At 45.5% G+C, this 23,422-nt stretch overlaps 1 protein-coding gene across 3 annotated transcripts in view; it reads right to left on the reverse strand.

Annotated features, from left to right (window-relative positions):
* VWA8 (von Willebrand factor A domain containing 8) overlaps positions 1–23,422 on the reverse strand; it is a 678,220-nt gene that overhangs the window by 485,493 nt on the left and 169,305 nt on the right. For all 3 annotated transcript variants that reach the window (XM_077483183.1, XM_077483182.1, XM_077483184.1), the window contains exon 10: positions 6,154–6,258. In XM_077483183.1, the coding sequence (XP_077339309.1) occupies positions 6,154–6,258 (105 nt within the window). The remainder of the gene's footprint in view (positions 1–6,153; positions 6,259–23,422) is intronic.

Genomic DNA, 23,422 nt, shown 5'->3' on the forward strand with positions numbered 1-23,422 from the left:
TAAGATGGCGTTGTGGGCCAGATCTTGCATCTCAGAATGAGGTCTGGCTATAAATGGTGGTGCGTCGCTGCGCTGCCCGTTCCCCATTGATAACGTCATCTATGACGAAACGCGTCTGGGAAGGTACGCAGTGACGCCACCACGCTCTACGAAGGGAGGACGGGCTTTTGAATACCAGCCGGCTTTTTGTGATTTACTTTCTATGCAATTTTAATGGATACTTTACGTAAGTGCAATTGTTTATAATATAATAAAATATATGAATGGTTTTACGCTATGGAGGCATCTTTTTCTTTCTGGGGCTAATGCTGGTGACATACCCGATTGCTGACCGTGGAAGTTGTTGTTTTGCGATGCTGCCATACACTGGTGACAGCAGATCAGTTAGCATTTGATGCAAGGATAATGATACGGATGATTTATTATTAAGACTACAACCTGTTGTGGATGATTTACCATTAAGGCTACTATCTAATCTGCATCTGGTAAGCGCATCTTAATCTCGGTGACGGGCACTGGTTTGCAGTTTCGTGTGGATTCACTGTGGTGTCCTGATAAGAACATACATAGTGGACTCTATTTTTCAGCCTTGGCTCTCTGCAAGCTGTTTTTTCTGTTATATATTATTTATATTTATATTTTTTTAATGTCCTTTTTGCTCAATTAATTTGTGCGATATTAATGTTATTTATACAATCGGCAACAAATATTCATTCTATGTGTGTGCCATTAATTCCTTAGATATTTTCTATTACTGAATAGGATTAATGGCGCAGCCTTCCAAATCTTCCTGTCTTTAGAATGACTCTGTCTTCTAGGATCTGTAAAAACGGTTCCCTGATGGAAAGGGCTTGGATTTCACTGACCCTATGGGCTGAAGTGATTGCCACCAGGAGTACTGTCTTAAATGTAATAAGCCTTAGGGAGGCCTCTGAGATAGGCTCAAAGGGTGACCCCAAGAAAGCTTTTAGCACAACTGCTAAATCCCAGGATGGGACTCTGTTGACTCTGACCGGCTTACGTCTAGCGACTGCCTTACAGAACCTAGCGACAAAAGGATTTTCCTGTAAGCGTTCATCTAGGTACACACTTAAGGAAGCTATCTGTACCTTAACAGTACTTAGGGTTAACCATTTCTTTACACCTTCCTGTAAAAACTGTAGAATATTAGCCGTATTCATGTTTATCTCCTCACGGCTATTCAGCCAGCTATTACATTTTCTCCAGACTTTTTTGTAAATAGCCCTCGTGACTGGTTTGCGAGACTGTAGTAAGGTCGCAATTACCTCATCTGTCAGGCCCTTACTCCTTAAGATTTCCTCCTCAGTAACCATGCTGAAAGCTTCAGCGTGGCCACCTGCGGATGATAAAGAGGTCCCGGCGACAGGAGGTCCTGTCTGCAGGGAAGCCTTAGAGGAGGACGGTCTGTCAATTGTAGAAACGTTGTGAACCATGGTCTCCTGGGCCAGAACGGTGCTACTAGAATCAAACAGGTTTTCTTTGCAAGTAATCTTGCTAGGACCCTCGGAATGAGATGAAGAGGGGGAAATGCATACGCCAGACTGAAAGTCCACGGAGTTTGCAAGGCATCTACAGCCAGGGGCTGATCTCCTGGGTTTAGCGGGCAAAAATTGGGAACCTTTGCATTCTCTTTGCTCGCAAAAAGGTCTACTTCTGGTTTTCCCCAGTGAGTTGTTATAAGATTGAATGCCTCTGGGTGCAAGGACCATTCTTGGTTCGAAACTCTTTGTCGACTCAAGAAGTCCGCCATGCTGTTCAGCTCCCCTTTCAGGTGTACTGCAGAAATGGATTCCAGATTGGCTTCTGCCCACTGGAAAATGCATCTGGCTACCAACATGAAACGAGAATTTCTGGTACCTCCTTGTTTGTTTATATATGCTACAGCCGTCATGTTGTCTGAACGGACTTGTAGATGGTGACCCTGTATTGTGGGCTGAAAGGCTAAAATAGCTCTCAGGATTGCTGTTAGCTCCTTCCAATTGGAGGAGAAACATTTCTCTTCCGGGGTCCACTTGACCTGGACCCAGCTTAAGCCGAGGTGGGCTCCCCAGCCCCAGCTGCTCGCATCCGTTGTCAGTGTTGAAGTGATAGGAAGGACCCAATGAACCCATTTGTTTAGGTTCTCCCTGTCCTTCCACCACCAGAGGGAGCGTTTTATGTTTGAGGGGATCGATACCTCCTCCTCCAGATCTCTGCCCTTCAATTGTTCCAACAGAAATCCCTGAAGGTCTCTTTGGTGAAACCTGGCCCATTGTACCGCTGGAATGGCTGCCGTCATAAGACCTAAGACAGACATTACTTCCCTCACCGTACATTTGGGGCTGCATTGAAGAAAAGATGTCCTCTGCCACAGATTCAAAATCTTTTCTTCCGGCAGTATAATTTTCTGATCTACAGACTTGATCCAGTAACCTAAATACAGGATCTCCTGTGTTGGGGTTGTCTTGGATTTCTCCTAACTGACAATCCACCCTAATCGACTCAGGCTGAGTTAAGTCAACTCCAGATCCTGAGAAAGACGACTCTCCGAGTGTGCTGTTAGAAGCAGGTCGTCTAGATAGGGAATAATCAAGACTGATTGAAGCCTCAATGGAACTAGTGCCTCTCCGAGAACCTTGGTAAAGATCCTCGGGGAGGATGATAGACCGAAGGGGAGCGCTCTGCACTGAAAGTGGTAAATTTTTGTGTCTATCTGCACTGCCATCCGAAGGAATTTTTGGCATTCCTCCCTTATTGGAATATGCAAATAAGCATCCCTTAGATGCAGGGTAGCCATAAATATCTCTTTCTGGAGAAGAATTTTTAAAGAATAAATGGACTCCATCCGAAATCTCTTGTAACGAATGGAGCGATTCAGTGGTCGGAGGTTCATAATTAGTCTGAACCTCCCCGACGGCTTTTTTAACCAAAAAATGTGAGAGTTAAAACCGTCCCCTTGTTCCTGAATAGGGACTGGTGTCAATACTTCTTGATCCACCATTTCCCCTATCAGTAAAGGTAAGGCCCTGGCCTTTTCTGAGTGACTTGGAAGTTTTGTCACCAAAAACTGAGGGAGGGCTGCTGTGGAATTCCAGTGCGTGACCTCTTTTTATTATATTTAAGACAAACTCGTTCGAGGTTGTCTCTTCCCACTGTGGAAGAAATTAGCTTCCTCCCACAGGAACCCTGACGTCACTGGGGTTTGGGGTCCTGATTGGGGCGGTTAAAAAGTATGCCCCCTTTCCCTTTCCCCTTATGTCCCGACCAATGCTCTTTGGGGGTTGAACTCTTCTCCGATTTAGAGGGTTCCTTAAAGGGATGAAAAAAATTTCTTTGAAAATTTTTCTTTTTTGCGGGAAAGGTTTTCTTTTTATCCGCCGTCCTTTCTAAGGCGGAATCTAACTCAGGCCCGAAGACTAAGTCTCCTGTAAAAGGGACGCTGCACAGGCGGGTTTTAGACGCCGTGTCTCGCCCCCAAGTTTTCATCCATACTGACCTCCTTGCTGCCACTTAAAGTGCTGCCGACTTAGCCGTAATTTTTACGGAGTCCGTGGAGGCGTCAGAGATGAAACTAGTGGCCTTGAAAAGCATAGGGATGGATTTCAAAAGCTGCCCCCTAGGAGTGCCTGCTTTTAGATGTTCCTGCAGTTGTGACAACAAGAACTCCAGGTTTCTAGCTACACAAGAAGTGGCTAGAGCTGGTTTTAAGCCTGCCATAGAGGCACCCCAGGCCCTCTTCAAGACAATGTCTGTTCTCCTGTCCATTGGATCTTTCAAATGGCCCGTATCCTCAAAGGCCAGATCAGCCTGCTTTGAGACTTTGGACATAGGGGCGTCTAGTTTAGGATTTTTATTCCAGACCGCCTCTGGGCTCTCATCAAAAGGGAACCTTCTCTTAAGGGAATTAGGAAAGAAAACCTTTTTATCCGGTTCAGACCACTCCTTAAGGACAAGGTCAGAAAGCACTTTATGTATCGGAAAAATCCTAGCTTTCTTTTTCCCCAGAGCCTCATACATCTTATCATGTCTGGATAACTGAGTTTCTTCCTCCTCAATTTCCAGCGTATCATAGATAGCGCCCATTAGCTCATCTACTTCCTCAATAGACAGCTTATACTTTGAGGCTTTAGATGTTGCTTGATCCTCTTCTTGATCTGAATCTGTATCAGGGGAATCAGGGCTAATCAACGTGGGGCTAGGCTCCCTGACCCTACGGGGCTCCCCTGAGCTGGGTGTTGTAAAGCATGGTGAGGAGGAAATTGCAGTTGTTCTATTAGTGGAGGCAGCTGAGCCTACATCAGTGATTAGTGATTAACTCCTGGAGGGACGTAAAAGTCGACGCCATTTCCTCTTTAAAGGAGCCCAAAAATTTAGCCAAGGGGGAATCTGCCTCAGATTTAAGCAAGCTTGCAATGCATTGCTTGCATAGGGCCTTGTTAGAGCCAGAGGACAACCTATTCCCACAATTAGGGAACTTTTTGCGGCCTGCCTTGTCTTCCTTTGGTAGCTCTTTAGCCTGAAAATAAGAAAACAAATTTTTTTTAGCGTCAGCTCCATGTCCCTCCTTAGAATCACCACCACTGCATACATCCTTAACTGTGAGTTAACCACCACCGTGGGGCACTACAGATACCAGCCTACAAACACCACAACTCCTTAAACCACCAGAGTAATAGCATGCCCAGCAGCCTACCTGGGATTGACTGGTGCCTGCCTCCGCCGGAGTGTCCTGGGGAATAGCCTCCATGGTCCCCCTCTGCCGCTCCAGATCCCGCCGCTAGTCCTGTATCGCTGGACGCTGGTCGGGATTGCACAGGCACAGCGCTGGCTCTCCCTCTTCTCCCTGTGCCCTAGAGACCAGGAACCGGAAGCCTCGGCACGCAGTGATGACGCGGTTCTGCCGGAAATGACGCTCTGCGTCTTCCATCCCACCGCAACAAGGAGCAGAGATGGAAGGTTACACTCACAGCTCCTGGGGGAAACCAGCGTCATTCTGCCCCTGGCCACCTCGGCACTGGAAGGAGGAGGGTAACGGGTCTGCTCCAATTCAGCTGGACGGTACCCGAGCCACACAAAAAAACAGGTATGGACCTTACTGCAGCCAAAAAACAGGACCCAGTCCCTTATGGCTTACAGGTTCTCAGGCAGCCCCTGAGAGGGGCTTCCAGGTTCCTGGCAACATGTTCCTCCGACAGAGGAAACACAAATGACTGACCAGGGACCTGAGGGACCACCTTTTTGAACTGTGGCAATGTGTTTCCTGTGTCGATGGGAGGAGCTCCATCTCTCAAGGGCTGTCCTGGAAGAACACTTGGGAAAAAACTTTAAGAAGCTATTTATGCTAAAATCTATGCAGGCTAATAGGGAGCACTGGGGGGCCACAATTGAAAGTTGGGGTATTGTATAGTCTAAATGTCTTTAAACTAGGAATTTATAGGCTTTAGCTTTCCAAACAAAACTGAGCAGAAAAGAAAAACTAGAAACAACTTCAGTACTGCCCAGATCCTCACAAGTATATCTGTAAATATTGAATTTAGTGCAGAATGATGTTAAAAAAATAAAATAAGCTAAAAAGAAAAAATCTTAAATTTTTTATATGTCAAGATCTACTAAGTATTTTAAAGTGAATTATTCATCTGCACCAAAGCCATTAACAATGGAAACACAATTTTTAAGTACTTGATTAGCCATTAAATATACACTTTAGATTATATAAAAAAAGGAGAAAGTAAAAGTAATAAAAGTAATTCTGTCTGAAGTCTGTTCAAAAGGACTACATTGTTTGTCAATTTACGTAAAAAAACTGTCTTTAAGGGTTAAATAGCATTTAATTTCACCCATAAATGATGACCAAAAGCAGATATTTGCTGGTTTCTGAATCATTTGAATAACTGCATTCACGTCTTTCTGGTCTGCAAAAAACCACACAAAGCAGGAACCCATGATTTATGAATTGTATGATTCTACACAGACTAGACAATCTGCATGCATATATTCTGGCGAAAAATGTTCCATTGCTCCATCTGCCTGATATTTTTAATTATTTTGATCACTACTACATATAAAGCTTATGTCATCAAATTTCTTGAAATGAGCCCAAAATGGTAATTCAGACTAGAAGCATTTGTGAACTGTGACAAAATTCAAGGTTACCTTTAATGCATCTTCCACTGCAGTCCTGCCTTCTTTCCCCAATAACACACTATAGGGATATAACCTTTCGATGACTCTTTGACAGGACACTGTGGGAAACGCATTCTTTGGATGGAAAAAAACAGACATTACTGATGACAATTGCACATTTGGAATTTACAGGTTCAAAAAAAAAAAATAGATATAATATAAAAACAATTAAAAGAACATTATTTGGAAGAAGAGTTTTGTCACCGCACTAACAGCCAACCACTTTTTTTTTTTTTTTTTAAAGCATAGTAGAACGTCCCTCCCCCAGATTACAGTGGACATTTATTATATTCAGCTGCATATCAAGCATACATAATATCCTTTTTTTTTGTGTTACTGTTGAATGAGCATGTCAAGCCCCAACAAACTACACCGCTCAGGAGTGATCTGATAAACCAGAAATAATATGGATGGTAATGAATTTACCAAATGGATGGATTATTCAAAATGGGTGGGAAAAAAAAAAAAGCAGAAAAGAAGAAGGAATAAAAATTGTGGAAGAGGATTTTTGTACTCACCGTAAAATCCTTTTCTCTGAAGTTCATTGACGGACACAGCTCCAGTAATCTTGACCGTAGGGTTATTATGACACCTTCAGGAGAGGACTAGGCAGAACATGTAATACACATGCGGTACCCCTGGTAATAACCCCTCAGCCTGCTTCCTGCAGCCCAGTATGTCAACAAGCAGTATAACGTAAACCAATAATAGGGGAGGGTGCTGTGTCCATCAATGAACTTCAGAGTAAATAATTTTACAGTGAGTCCAAAAATCCTATTTTCTCTTTTGTTCATTGACGGACACAACTCCAGTATTCTTCACCGTAGGGACGTCCCCAAGCAGTGTCATAACGAGGGGTGGGAACAGCAACATAACTTCACCCACAACCAGAAGTGCTCCCTAACAGGGGAGTCACCATCTGAACCAAACGGATCAGAATTTCCGGTCTACATATGCATCAGAGTGCATTAACTTTTAAAAAGCTAACGTTTGTCTTCACAGAAGAAAAAGTGTAAAATTGCAACATTACACGGCCGCCTACAAAACTTTGCGGCCAAAGCAGGCATCAGACGATGAGCTTACATCCACTTTGTAGAACTTTGTAAAGGTGTGAACGGACGACCAAGTCACCGCCTTACACACTTGAGCGACTGACGCTTGATGTCGGAAAGCCCAAAAGGTCACAATTGCCCTGGTGGAATGGGTCGTGACAGGAAAGGGGGGCACCTGTCCTATCAATGCGTAAGCCTGGACCAAAATCTGTCTGATCCACCTGGAAATGGTGGATGACGAGACCGCCAATCCTTTTTTCGGACCAGCTACCGAAACGAACAGAGAGTCTGACATCCGGAAGGGAGACGTGGCAGACAGATATACCCTTAGAGCCCAGACACGTCCAGGAGGGCCACCTCCTTAGCGTGTGTCAGTTTAAGACACAGAGATGGTAACACAATGTCTTCGTTGAGGTGAAAGGCCGAAGCCACCTTCGGTAGAAAATAAGGTTGCGGACGCAACACCACCTTATCCCTGTGGATAACAAGATAGGTCAACTTGCAAGACAAGGCCGCCTGTCCATTGTCAGCTCCCAGGTGTACAGAGGGAAAAAACGGCACTGAGGTACAGGAACCAGCGCTTAGGAGAAAAAAACGTGTTGAGGATACAAAAAAAATGGCCACCGGGTGCACTGTATAAGGCACAATCACAGGGAAAATGGCCACCAACTTCGGGAAAATGGCCGCCGACCATGCTTTCCACGGAAAATGGAAAAAGTAACTGTACACAGAGAATAAACAGAGATAATGTTGGCAGGCAGAGACCACAGACAGCCAGCAAAGCCCCCAATCCAGGATCAGAGCCCCCCTCAGAGGACCCCTGGCTCAGGTACACACACCGCTCAGCAGCCCAGTCATGCAGCATCCCCCCACAGGGGGTGTAAAGTAGGGACAGGGAGAGAAGAGAGGGACCCCCTAATCGACCTCCCAGGGAATGCCCAGCTGCTCAATCCTGCCGAGGCAGGAAGAGCAGTACTTACTATCTGGACTAGCTGGGGACATCCCATCTCAGACCACACGCTCGATGGCCAGGCTGGGGAGAATACAAGGATCTATATTATCTAGCCTGTCACCCAGCCGGCTGTTGATAGCAGATCACAGGATCTTAAAATCTTGCACAAAAAAGGCAAAAATACAGAAAAAATCCCCAGGACCGATGGTTCCAGCAGGGAGCCTAGGTCCTTCTCCTTCACTAGGCAGAAAAAAACTGAGCTGCAGGAAGCAGTCTGAGGGGTTATTACCAGAGGGACCACCCCCTGGGCGGAGCTGTAAAGTTTTTTTGTTTTTCACATGTAATACATGTTCTGCCTAGTCCTCTCCTGAAGGTGGCGTAATAACCCTACGGTCAAGATTACTAGAGCTGTGTCCGTCAATGAACAAAAGAGAAATAATAATTGGGGAATGAAAATATTAAATGATATGTATCAACAGTATTAAAAGGTTTGCATTGGATTGCCCAGAGTGCTAAACCTAGCTAAAACTAGGAACTGCAGCTAGAAGACCAGAGAAGGAGCTCACTTTCCAACCACTGGATAGCCTGGCATAGACTAGGCTAATAAAGACGCTGACTAGTTTTGAAACGTGTCCAGTGTCTACAGCGCAATATGTCTACTGTTGCAGTGACTGCAGCTTCCTCCATCTTCAGTATGCTTCATCCCCAGCCGATGGCCAAGGCTGATGGTTCTCTGGCTGCCCCTCAGACATTAGTGTCTTCCAAGTCACCTTTATGCCATGCCCCATACATACTTTTGTGAGCGCAATTCTATTTTTCATCAAATTTTCCTGTTTTTTTTTTTTGCTACACTATGGGGTTGCGCTGCTTTTTGTTTTCTTCCTTATTTTATTAAATCTGTGCTGGAAAACTGGACCACTTTTGAGCAAAAGCTGTGTTTTGTTTCCTGCAAGCATGACTCCCAGAATAGTCTAGGCTACTAACCTCAAAAGCACCCATTCCCATGTATGTTGTGGTAAAAAATAGGATTTTTATACTCACTATAAAATCCTTTTCTCTGAAGTTCACTAACTTAAATCTTGACCTTAGGGTTATATCGTCACCTTCAGGAGAGGACTAGGCAGAACATGTAAAAACAGCAAAACTGCACAGTACCGTCCAGGGGGGCGGTCCTACTGGCTATAACACCTCACTCTGCTTCCAGCAGCTCAGTTTGTCAAAAATCAGTACAAACATAAATAGGAGGGGTGGGTGCTGTGTCCATCAATGAACTTCAGAGAAAATGATTTTACGGTGAGTATGAAAACCCTATTTTTACTCTTTCGTGCATTAATGGGCACAGCACCTTAAATCTTGACCTTAGGGACCTCCCCAAGCAGTGTCAAAAAATGAAGGGTGGGAAAAGCAAGAAAATAAACTCCACCCATAACAAAAAACTCCTCAACAGAGGAGTTGCAACCTTAAACGGCTGCCTGCAAAACCCTGGAGCCGAAGCAGGCATCCGAAGACACGCTCACATCAGCCTTGTAAAATTTTGTGAAAGTGTGAACGCATGGCCAGGTCGCCGCCTTACAAACCTAGGAAATGGACGCTTGATGTCGGAAAGCCCAGGAGGCACCAATTGCCCTGGTAGAATGAGCCGTGACAGGAAGGGGGCGCCGCCCCCTTATGGCATAAGCCTGAACTGCAAAAACAGCAGGATCCTGGAAACTAAATATGTACGTGGACGGCACCGCATCTCCTCACACATGGAGATGTAGGCCTCCCAAGTACAATGATAAATCTTCAGAGAAGAGGACTTCTGTGCCCTCAGCATAGTGGAGATTACCGAATCCGACAGTCCTCAGTCCCTTAGCACCTGGTTTTCAACCGCCATGCCGTTAAAACCAACGACGGTAAAGCAGGATGACGTATTGGACCTTGTGACAGAAGGTCCTCTCGCATCGGGGAACATCCGCCACCATTGTGACTATGTTGCCGCGTACCAAGGACGTTGAGGCCAATCTGAGGCAATCAGAATCACCGGAATCCCCTCGGCCTCCACTCTGCGTAGCAGACAGGGTAGGAGTCTGAGCGGGGGGAAGCCTAAATCAGCCGATAATGCCCCTCTGGAGCCACCGACGCATCTAACGCGTCCGCCCAGGGGTCTCTTGGCCTGGCCACAAACCTCCGTACCTTCTGATTGAGCCGAGAGATCAAGAGATCCACATCTGGCGTTCCCCACCTTAGGCAAATGAGCCGAAATTCTTTAGGATGCAGCGACCATTCCCCTTGGTCCAGCAGCTGAAAACTGAGGTAGTCCGCCTGCCAGTTTTCTATGCCCGGAATGTATATAGGCGACGCTCTGCCCACTGCAGGATGTGAGCGAACTCCAGCGCTGCAGCCAAGCTCCTCGCACCTCCTTGATGGTTGACATACACCACCACCGTGGTTTTGTCCGACTGGATACTGACCAGACGCCCCTGTAAACTCTGTGACCATGTGGAGAGGCACCACCTGACAGCCCAAAGTTCCAGCACATTGATCGGCAGGTGACCCTGGGCCGACTGTACGCCTCAAACTCCCCCCAGCCAGTCAGGCTGGCGTCCATTGTGATCACCATACAATGAAGAGGAAGGAATTACTTTCTGGACAGAAGGGCAAGAGACCTCAGCCACCAGAGAAGCAAATCCCTGACTAGCTGGCTCACCAGAATTTGACAATCCAGGGATGTCGGAGATTTGTCCCATTTGGACAGGATCTCTTTCTGCAAGACTCCAGTGTGGAATTAAGCATACGGTACTGCCTCGAAAGTGGATACCATGAGACCCAGAAATCGCATGCAAAAACTCAGCGACGACCACCTGCGGGACATCAATAACTTCACCCCAGATTGAAGAGTCTGCAGCTTGTCTGAAGGGAGAAAGACTCTCGCCTCTAAGGAGTCCAAAATCAAAGCCAGGTATTCCAGGTGTTGAGTCAGTAACAAGGTTCAACACCCAACCAAACTCCTGGAGAGTCTGTATGGTGAGCGCCACATTCTCCCTTAATTCTGAGGCAGAAGCTGCTCTCAGGAGGAGATTGTCCAGGTAACCCATGATTGTGATCCCCCATTGTCTTATCAATGCCAGATTTGGGGGTAGCACCTTGGTGAAGACCCTTGTCGCCGATGCTAGGCCCAAGGGGAGAGCTACAAATTGGTAGTGCTCGTCCCCGGCAGCCAATCCCCATATGGCAACACAAAGACCTAAAAACAGGGAGAAAACGAGTGGACCACCAACCGCCCAGCGCAGCCCCCTGCCAGGACCCAGAGACCCTCCAGAGGACCCCCAGCCAGGAACGTGCTCTGCACCCCCTATGCCCAGTCACACAATGGCCTCTTAGCATTAGACCCATAACCCAAGCAGTATGGGGTGGCTGTCGGGCACAGCACACTGTGACATGGACAGCAGTAGCCGGTCATATGTGTGCCTCGGAGCATATAGCTCACCGTCTGCTCCTGGATCAGACGGGGCACGTTGTGGCCAAACCAGCGCGTAGCTAAGTTCTGCATATGCTCGATGGCCAGGCTGGGTAGACTACCAGGATCTATATCATCCAGCCTGTCACCCAGCCCGGCTGTTGATTGTAGATCACGGGAATCAAAAAGCAGCAAAAAGAAAAAATTACAAGGACTAATTGGTCCCCCCAACTGAGCTGCTGGAAGCAGAGAGAAGGGTTATAGCCAGTAGGACCACCCTCTGGGCAGAACTGTGCAGTTTTGCATTTTTTACATGATCTGCCTAGTCCTTTCCTGTAGGTGGTGATATAACCCTAAAGTCAAGATTTAACCAGTTCCCGACTGGCGCACGCCGATGTACGTCGCCAAAATGGCACAGGCAGGCATACTGGCGTACAGGTACGTCCATTTTTAAATGCCACCCTGCCATCATGCTTCCGTGCCGGTCGGGAACCCCCGTGAGTCCGGTCGCGGGTCCCGCGGACTCTATCACCGCGGGGATACCCGCGATCATCTCACGGGGCGGCTGTTTACAACGGCGTCTCCCCGTTCTGCCTAGCAAAAAGTGACGCTGATCTCTGCTCCATGTGATTGGAGCAGAGATCAGTGTTCACGAACACAAAGCCCAGCCCACCACAGTTAGTAACACACCCCTAGGAACACTTAACCCCTACAATGCCACCCCCTGGTTAACTCCTTCATTGCAAGTGTCATTTACACAGGAATCAATGCATTTGTATAGCATTGATTGCTGTATAAATGACAATGGTATGGAAAATGTGTCAAAAATGTCCGATGCGTCCGCCACAATGTCGCACTCACAATAAAAATCGCTGATCGCCGCCATTACTAGTAAAAAAAAAAAAATTATTAATAAAAATGCCATAAAACTATTCCCTATTTTGTAAATGCTATAACTTTTGCGCAAACCAATCAATAATCGCTTATTGCGATTATTTTTTTACCAAAAGAATACGTATCGGCCTAAACTGAGGGGAAAAAAAAAATTTGTAGATATTTTTGGAGGATATTATAACAAAAAGTAAAAAATTATGCGTTTTTTTTTTCAAAATTGTCACTCTATTTTTGTTTATAGCGCAAAAAATAAAAACCGCAGGGGTGATCAAATACCACCAAAAGAAAGCTCGATTTGTGGGAAAAAAAGGATGTTATTTTTGTTTGGGAGCCACGTCGCATGACCGCGCAATTGTCAGTTAAAGCAACGCAGTGCCGAATCGCAAAAAGTGGTCTGGTCTTAAGCCAGCAAAATGGTTCGGTCTGAAAGTGGTTAAGGTGCTGTGTCCGTCAATGAACGAAAGAGAAATGTGATTAACCACACTTTACTACAATGTTCATTAACTTATGTACTGTATATAAATGTACCTGAACTATAGTGCACTGCAACACACAGATGTGAATACTCTCTGTGATGGGTGCTTCTTTTCTAGATATAGCACTGGTACAATTTTTTTTTATTCATTGACAGCCGATTCAATATATTAACATCTATGTTGGTCCAATCTGCTTCTTGTTCTGATACTTGGTGGAAAACTGTGTTGTCTGTATTCTTCTCCCTTTCCTTTCTACACTGTGCGCCTGCAGTTTTTCACTGAAGAGCACTGCAGCAGCCACACTTCATGCCTGCAGACAGCTAGTCTCCCACAAGACTTATTGACTTTCTTAGACTGTCTTTATAATGCCCCATGGGCTTTGCGTGTAAATCACTGCTGCTGTGTCCTATGTGAGGTAAACAATTTTCACAAATCGTCACCTACAATAGCAAACAGTAACTGCAGTCATCAGTGAACTGTAAGTTGTCGAGTTGCTCTTTATGTGTGAATGCAATGTTGTTGCTCATTGAGTAGAAATTACTTGCTTGCTGTGTTATCTAAAGGTTTTAGGTGTTAATGCTGTATTGCCCACTTGCACAAAAACGGTAAAGGCTCATTTTCACCTGCATTGCCCTCTGAAAGATGATCCGCACCTGACAAGTTACTGAGAGATAATATGTCATCTCGTCATCTGTTTTCACCCTGTAAAGCCTGGGATGCATGGCAGTTGCAGCATGGTCCCATTCACATTCTCTATGCCTACGTGACAGGGGTTTTAACTTTTGATGCGGTGTGTGTACAACCCCTTCTGGCCACTGTGTTAGATTAAGGACTGTCAATGTACTGATCCCAACACACATTCCTGCAGGAGTGGCTGTGCATATAAACGGGTGCTGCAGAGACCAATGGCTGGAAGGCAAGGAAAACAAATGTCACCAGCACATCCAGGATCTCCAGAGTGGGTCCAGAGCTTAAATCAGTGATCACATAGTTACAGCAGATTGCAACATTTCTGAGACACACAAGACCCTTTCATCAGGCACGTGATGATGAAGGAGTCGATTTTGTGACTCCAAACGTTGCAATCTGCGGTAACGATGTGATCAATGATTAAAGCTCTGGATCTACTCTGGAGATCCCTGGTGTGCTGGTGACATTTGTTTTCATAGATTAACCACTTTCAGACCGGACCATTTTGCTGGTAAATGACCAGAGGTCTTTTTACAATTTGGCACTGCGCTGCTTTAACTGGTAATTGCGCGGTCATGCAATGTTGTACCCAAACAAAATTTGCGTCCTTTTCTTCCCACAAATAGAGCTTTCTTTTGATGGTATTTGATTGCCTCTGCGATTTTTATTTTTTGCGATATAAACGTAAAAAGACCGCAAATTTTGAAAAAAAATGATATTTTCTACTTTTTGTTATTAGAAAAATCCAATAAACTCAATTTTAGTCATACATTTAGGCCAAAATGTATTCAGCCACATGTCTTTGGTAAAAAAAAAGTCAATAATTGTATATTTATTGGTTTGCGCAAAAGTTGTCACATCTACAAACTAAGGTACGTTTTCTGGAATTTACGCAGCTTTTAGTTTACGACTGCCTATCTCATTTCTTGAGGTGCTAAAATGGCAGGGCAGTACAAAACCCCCCCCAAATGACCCCATTTTGGAAAGTAGACCCCCTAAGGAAATTGATAAGAGGCATGTTGAGCCCATTGAATATTTTATTTTTTTGCCTCAAGCGATTGAATAATGACAAAAAAAAAATTTTTTTTTTTTTTTACACAAAGTTGTCACTAAATGATATATTGCTCACACATGCTATGGGCGTATGTGAAATGACACCCCAAAATAAATTCTGCTGCTTCTCCTGAGTACGGGGATACCACATATGTGGGACTTTTTGGGAGCCTAGCCGTGTACGGGGCCCCGAAAACCAAGCACCGCCTTCAGGCTTTCTAAGGGCGTAAATTTTTGAGTTCACTTCTCACTACATATTACAGTTTTGAAGGCCATAAAATGCCAAGATGGCACAAAACCCCCACAAATGACCCCATTTTACAAAGTAGACACCCCAAGCTATTTGCTGAGAGGCATGTTGAGTTCATGGAATATTTTATATTTTGCCACAAGTTGCGGGAAAATTACAAACTTTTTTTTTTTTTCACAAAGTTGTCACTAAATGATATATTGCTCATGCATGCCATGGGCATATGTGAAATGACACCCCAAAATAAATTCTGCTGCTTCTCCTGAGTACGGGGATACCACATATGTGGGACTTTTTGGGAGCCTAGCCGCGTACGGGGCCCTGAAAACCAAGCACCGCCTTCAGGCTTTCTAAGGGCGTAAATTTTTGAGTTCACTTCTCACTACCTATTACAGTTTTCAAGGCCATAAAATGCCAAGATGGCACAAAACCCCCACAAATGACCCCATTTTAGAAAGTAGACACCCCAAGCTATTTGCTGAGAGGCATGTTGAGTCCATGGAATATTTTATATTTTGCCACAAGTTGCGGGAAAATTACAAACTTTTTTTTTTTTTTTTTTTTTCACAAAGTTGTCACTAAATGATATATTGCTCACGCATGCCATGGGCATATGTGAAATGACACCCCAAAATAAATTCTGCTGCTTCTCCTGAGTACGGGGATACCACATATGTGGGACTTTTTGGGAGCCTAGCCGCGTACGGGGCCCCGAAAACCAAGCACCGCCTTCAGGCTTTCTAAGGGCGTTACAGTTTTGAAGGCCATAAAATGCCAAGATGGCACAAACCCCCCCCAAATGACCCCATTTTGGAAAGTAGACACCCCTAAATTTAGGGGTACACTAGTGAGACTAGGTAATAAATGGCGGGTGCCCTGAAACTATAAAAAAATAACTAACCAACCAGCGTCACCTGTAACAGTTATATGGTGATCACTGGTGAAAGGGTTAACTAGGGGGCAATCAGGGGGCTTTATGCGGTAGTATATGGGGGTCCCTGGCGCTATAAAAAGCTGCAGCGAACCTAAATACCTACCATACGGGTGCGGCGGGTGTGGCGAATGGCTGAACTCGAATCGCACAGAGATCGGATGTGATTTGCACTGCAGTGCGGTGCGAATCACATCCGTTCTCATAAACCGCTGCAATGTGAACCCAGCCTTAGTGACACTGGCGACGGGGGGTGATCACGGGGTTAAACCTTTATTGGGGGGGTTAGGGGGTACCTTAGAACTAAAGGGGGCTAACCCTAACTGCCCTAACAGTTATTAGTCACAAATGACACCCGCCGGGTGATCAGGGGGTTAAACCTTTATTAGGTAATAAATGGCGGGTGCCCTGAAACTATAAAAAATAACTAACCAACCAGCGTCACCTGTAACAGTTATATGGTGATCACTGGTGAAAGGGTTAACTAGGGGGCAATCAGGGGGCTTTATGCGGTAGTATATGGGGGTCCCTGGCGCTATAAAAAGCTGCGGCGAACCTAAATACCTACCTGCCTAACTAGCGTCACCTGTGACACTAACACGGCGATCAGAAAAATGATCGCTTATTAGGCTGGGTTCACACTGGAGCGATGCGGAAACACCGCGAATCCGCGGCGGGTTCCCGCATCGCATGCCTCCCGGCGGCAGTTCACACTGCCCTATGCGAACTGCTGGGAGTGTCAGTGAAATGTTACTGACACCCCCAGATCAGTTCGCATATCGCAGTGCGATCTGCAAACTCGGATCGCATGGTGTGAACACCCATGCGATCCGATTCTGCTGCGGGCCAAAAAAAGGGTCCCGTGCGAATTTGCGGCGGGTGCGGCGGGTGTGGCGGGTGCGGCGAATGGCTGAACTCGAATCGCACAGAGATCGGATGTGATTTGCACTGCAGTGCGGTGCGAATCACATTCGTTCTCATAAACCGCTGCAATGTGAACCCAGCCTTAGTGACACTGGCGACGGGGGGTGATCACGGGGTTAAACCTTTATTGGGGGGGTTAGGGGGGTACATTAGAACTAAAGGGGGCTAACTCTAACTGCCCTAACAGTTATTACAGTCACAAATGACACCAATGCAAAAAAAAAAAATGACATTGGTGTCACTGTGACTGGGGGGCAGGGGTAATTGGGGGGGTGATCGGGGGGTAAAGGGGGGGTGTGAGTGTGCCTGGCATGTTCTACTGTGTGTGTAGAGTGTTGGTGCAACTCACCGATCCGCTCTCCTCCGTGTCGGAACGAAAAATACCGACACGGAGGAGAGAATACATCACTTCCTCTCCTGTGTTTACATTACAGGAGAGGAAGTGATGTCACGGGGGATTTCTATTCGTCGGGAGCGATCGCGAGGGGGTGGCCATGAATGAATGGCCGCCCCCTCGTCCCGGATCGCTCCCGGATGAAAACCGACCGCCGCAGGCACCGGGCGGGGGCCCGATCGGGCCCCCGACCCGCGGGAGGCAAGGGACGTACATGTAAGCCCTTATGCCTGCCCGTGCCATTCTGCCGACGTACATCGGCGTGCGGCGGTCGGCAACTGGTTAAGGACTCAACCACCTGTTTTCACTACCCCCACATCTGCAAATGTGGCCTAATATGGAAGGGGAGGTTTGAATAGTATCTTATGCTGTCTTGTGTTATATGAAGTGCAAGCATATGTAATACACAGCATCTGTTATACTGTTTTGTTCACATTTAGGAAAAGATGTGCGCACTAATTTAGATTAGACATTACTGCACAATGCACCTTAATGCAAAGAAATGCATCTGTCAGTTTTGTGTTAACACACATTTGCATTGGGTGTGAATGTGCCTTTTAGCTCAATGTCCACCCAGGATAATTCCTAGTGAACACACATTTAGGGCCCAATCACATACAATATATGTGCACTGTAGTAGCATATGGGAACCACAAGGTAAATGTGCTTTGTGCTGCTGAGCCATGCCAAATGAATTAATATATATGTTTGTTTGGGAGCTATTCATAATATACATGCAGAGTTTAAAAAAATGATGGCAGTACTTTGTTGTGCATTGAGGTGTGTTGCCAGTCCAAAATGAATAGCTGTCTTAACGCCTTGCACCTCAAACCAGGGAAATGTGTAAAGTATTTTAAGGCCACACAGAGAGAATGCTCCCATATAATTAGGACCAAATAACCCTCATAATCCGATTTATCAATACCTGGGTGCACGGACCCAGAGTTTTCGAATCCCAATGACTAATGGCATCCTGAGTGAAGGGAGCAGCATTATTTTGTTAAATGGTCAAAAAAAAAACATTTATTTTAACACAATCAGTAGTTTACTGAAAGCATAGCATAGTGGTATCCCAGAAAGAACGGGCCTTACTATCACAAAGAAGGATTGGCATATTTATAGAATTCATTACATAAACAAGTGCTGCACTGTAATGTTTTAACAAGGAATGCGTTGCTGTAAATACTTACAGATGTATTTTTAAACATAAAACATGCTCTCTATGTAATGCATGATGTTACTGTTTGCTACAACAACAATCTTCACTTCTATCCAAGTTGCATGGTGGCTCAAAACCACTTTTGACAACTATACGCAATCTGGATCAATGAAGTCAAATACATCATAAAAGTAAATCAAGTAATCCTGACTGGTTACCCTACACCCAAACATTAGCAAACAGAACATTTCTGGGTGTGTTAAGGTCTGGGAACTGTCTGTCTCTAAGTAAAAGCAAAGCTTCAGTATATAATTTTGAGTCTGAATATTAGATGGTGGCTTCATTCAATTTAATCAGAATAAACAATTTACTGTGCAATTGTAGGGTACATAAAGAATAAGCATTTATTGTTTTCATGTGTCATTTGTCCTTTATAAGATTTTTTTATTTCAAAGATAAAAGTATTTTGGCTAGCTAAGTAAACTTTAACCACTTCAGCCCCGGACCCATTGTCAGCCTAAGGACCAGAGGTCTTTTTACAATTTCGCACTGCACTGCTTTAACTGGTAATTGCGCGGTCATGCAATGTTGTATCCAAACGAAATTTGCGTCCTTTTCTTCCCACAAATAGAGCTTTCTTTTGATGGTATTTGATTGCCTCTGCGATTTTTACTTTTTGCGATATAAATGGAAAAAGACCGAAAATTTTGAGAAAAAAAAAAGATATTTCTACTTTTTGTTAGAAGAAAAATCGAATAAACTCAATTTTAGGGCAAAATTTATTCAGCCACATGTCTTTAGTAAAAAAAATGTCAATAAGCATATATTTATTGGTTTGCACAAAAGTTATAGCGTCTAAAAACTAGAGTACATTTTCTGGAATTTACACAGCTTTTAGCTATCTAATTTCTATCTAATTTCTTGAGGTGCTAAAATGGCAGGGCAGTACAACCCCCACGCAAATGACCCCATTTTGGAAAGAAGACACCCCAAGGAAATTGCTGAGGGGCATGTTGAGCCCATTGAATGACACAAAAAAAAAAAAAAGTTTACAAAAAGTTGTCACTAAATGATATATTGCTCACACATGCCATAGTTATATGTGGAATTGCACCCCAAAATATATTCTGCTGCTTCTCCTGAGTACGGGGATACCACATATGTGGGACTTTTTGGGAGTCTAGTCGCGTACGGCACCCCGACAACCAATCACTGCCTTCAGGATTTCTAAGGCCGCGTACACACGGGCGGACTGTTCGCCCAACTTTGTCCGCTGAACAGTGTTTCAGCGGACAGTCCGCTCGTGTGTGGGCTTCAGCGGACAGTTTCAGCGGACAGTCTGACGAACAAAGTTTTTCGGAATTCCCGTAAGACAGTCCGCTGAAACTTGGTTTGAGCGGACAGTCCGCTCGTGTGTAGGCTTGTTCGACAAACTAAGTTTCGCGCATGCTCAGAAAGGATTTACACGGCAAAGGTTGCATTGCAGTGTATTGGACGTCGTATTTTTCGTCCCGTCGTACGTGCCGTTCACGTCATCGTGCACGCTTTCAGCGGACTGTTCGTTCATCGTGTGTGGTCAAGTCCGCTCATGCAAATTTTGAGCGGACTGTTTGTCGGATTGTTTGACAAACTAAGTTGGGCGAACAGTCCGCCCGTGTGTACGCAGCCTACGGGTGCAAATTTTGGATTTCACTCCTCACTACCCATCACAGTTTCGAAGGCCATAAAATGCCAAAATAACACAAAACCCCCCCAAATGACCCCATTTTGGAAAGTAGACACCCCAAGCTATTTACTGAGAGGCATGTTGAGTCCATGAAATATTTTATATTTTGCCACAAGTTGTAAGAATATTACAATTTTTTTTTCTTTTTTGCACCAAGTTGTCACTAAATGATATATTGCTCACACATGCTATGGGCATAAGTGAAATTACACCCCAAAATAAATTCTACTGCTTCTCCCGAGTACGGGGATACCACATGTGGGGGACTTTTTGGGAGCCTAGCCACGTACGGGACCCCGAAAACCAAGCACTGCCTTCCGGATTTAAATATAAAACGCTACTGTTAGCGATCGCAGGGATAAGGCCTGAACGCTGCAGTTATGTGTTTAGTGTTTTGTAAGCGACAGTGATCGATCAATACTGCACTTGGGTGGGCTGGGCGGAGGGGCAAAACGCAGGTGCTAGCAGGTATCTGGGCTGATCCTGCTAACAATGCGTTTTTTTGGAACCCTAAACTGCTGGGGACGCTAGTATAGATCTGATCAGATCAGATATTGATCTGTTCAGATTCTATACCACTACGGGAGGTTTATGCTTTGCGCGTGGGTGTTAGCGTTACTGGCACTAACCTAGCGTTGCCTGGGGCGACGCAGACCCTGACCCTAAAACCTAATTGATATCACCCGCCGGGTGATCAGGGGGTTAAACCTTTATTGGGTAATAAATGGTGGGTGCCCTGATGCTATAAAAAGCAAACTAACCAGAGTCACCCGTAACACTCATACGATGATCACTGGTGAAAGGGTTAACTAGGGGCAATCAGGGGGTTAAAATCTTTATTAGGTAGTATATGGGGGTCCCTGGCGCTATATAAAAACCTGACGGGGAATCTAAATAACTACCTGGCTAACCAGCGTCACCAGTGGCACTTATACGGTGATCGCTGGTGAAGGGGTTAACTAGGGGCAATCAGGGGGTTAAAACCATTATTGGGTAGTATATGGGGGTACCTAGCGCTATAAAAACAAGGCGGTGAACCTAAAAAAATAACTAGCTACCTAGCGGCACTAGTGACACTAATGCAGTGATCAGAAAAATGATCGCTTAGTGACACTGGCAAAAGGGGGTGAAAGGGTTAACTAGGGGCGATCAGGGGGTTAAAACCATTATTGGGTAGTATATCGGGGTACCTAGCGCTATAAAAACCTGGCGGTGAACCTAAAACAATAACTAGCTACTTAGCGGCACCAGTGACACTAATGCAGCGATCAGAAAAATGATCGCTTAGTGACACTGGCGAAAGGGGGTGAAAGGGTTAACTCTAGGGGCAATCAGGGGGTTAAACCTTTATTGGGGGGGGTAGGGGGCTACCCTGGACCTAAGACTAACTGCCCTGACAGTTTTTACTGTCACAACTGACACTAAATGCAGTGATCAGAAAATAAATGATCACTGCAATCAGTGACACTGTGACTGGGAGGGGGGGGGGGGGCGATCGGGGGGGGTTTGTGTGCCTATGTGTACCTACATGTCAGTGTAGTGTTGGTGCACACTTACTTTCTCTGTTCTCCTCGCAGTCCGGTCAAAAAGACCGCCCCGAGGAGAATGACATCACTTCCTCCCTGCCTGTGTTTACTATACACAGCGGGGGAAGCTTCTCATTCGCCAGGAGCGATCGAGAGGGGATGGCCAGAAACCAACGGCCATCCCCTCATCCCGGATCGCTCCTGCAGCAAAAACGGAACGCCGCATCCAGCGGGAGGGGGTCCGATCGGACCCTTCACCCGCTGGAAGGCGAGCACGTACATGTATGTGCTTGTGCCTGTCTGTGCCATTGCGCCGACGTACATGGACATGCAGCAGTCCTTAAGTGGTTAAATTCCGTGATTGATAACTAGTCTATTTCTCATTGATTGGCCTGCGATCTGTAATTGGAGAACTGAAGGTTAAAACCTTCCCCTTTCCCATATCACCAGTGTGTGCTAGAAATTATCCTAGAAATTGCTTTCTGGGATAAGCAAAGTAAGGTTGCTGTCAAGAGATGATAGAACTTAACATACTGTACATTATACATATTTTTTTGTTCAACCAGAACAAAAAATTGTGCGGATTCCCCTATCAACACACTTGGTGTTGATAGGTAAATCCTTCCTGTGGCGCTATTGTGTTCTGCTGACAGGGAGCCTTCCCCGCTGGCAGAATACAATGATCAGTGTTGCCAGCTATAGCTAGTGACACAGATTGTTCAGGAAAAACCCAACAGGCTGGTTGTACACAAGGCGAAAGATAAGATTGACATGTGTACAACCAGTTAGCCCATACATGGATCGAAATTCATCTAGACCCTGCTGAATCGGCCAAATTTCAATCCATGTATGGCCGGCTTCAAGTGTTCATTAGACTTATGACCAAGTTTCCATACCAGAGTACTGAATAGCTCCTTGTTCTGCCAAGTAATATGAACTACCTTCCTGGAGAGGTCCCTGCACTCTAGCCAGAGGAGTTCAACATTTTGTAGCTCTGAAATACAGCTTTTTTTTAATCTATCTGGAAATGGTGGGAAGAGGCAAGCAAAGCCATGCTGTTAACAAGTGGAAATGGGTGAAGAATTTCATACTAGAATGCCTCAGGATTCAGGGGTGCCATTGCACTTAAACCAGAGAGGTGAATAGCCACCTAGATGTGCCTGCTAATCCATGAAAGCTGCATTTTATCAAGGCACAAAGCCTAAAAAAGTTGAAAGGAAGTTTAGTCTCTAAATTAACCTCTTCCCGCCTGCCCTATAGCCGAATGATGGCTTTAGAGCGGGCGCTTTCGTCCGGGAGGCCGTCCCTGGACGTCCTCGTGTTTACTTACGCAATGCACGCCGCCGCGGGCACGCATCGGGAAGTTTTGTGTTTGCCGTGTCCCACGGAGACAGGCAAACACAGATCGATGTAAACGGCCAATCACAGCGCCCATTTACAGCGCGATCGGCGTGTCCATATGTAAACATATGAGATCATCTCTCAGCGCCTCTCTCCCTCCTCACACAGACAGCGTGTGAGAGGGGAGAGATGAACGGCTGCAGCGGCCGTTAGTGGGAAAAAATACAATTTTTTTTTTTAAAAGTGCCATGCTCCCCCAGTGCCATCCTCCCCCAGTGCCACCTGTTAGTGCTATCTGTCCCCAGTGCCACCTGTTGTCAGGGCCATTTGTCCCCAGTGCCATCTGTCATCAGTGCCACGTATAAGTGCCAGGTGTCATCAGTGCAACATAGTGCCATCTGTCATCAGTGCCACGTATCAGTGCTATTTGTC

Source organism: Lithobates pipiens, unplaced genomic scaffold (assembly GCF_037356315.1).
Source record: "Lithobates pipiens isolate NorthernLeopardFrog02 unplaced genomic scaffold, aLitPip1_a1.2 Scaffold_16, whole genome shotgun sequence".
Classification (NCBI taxonomy): Eukaryota; Metazoa; Chordata; class Amphibia; order Anura; family Ranidae; genus Lithobates; species Lithobates pipiens.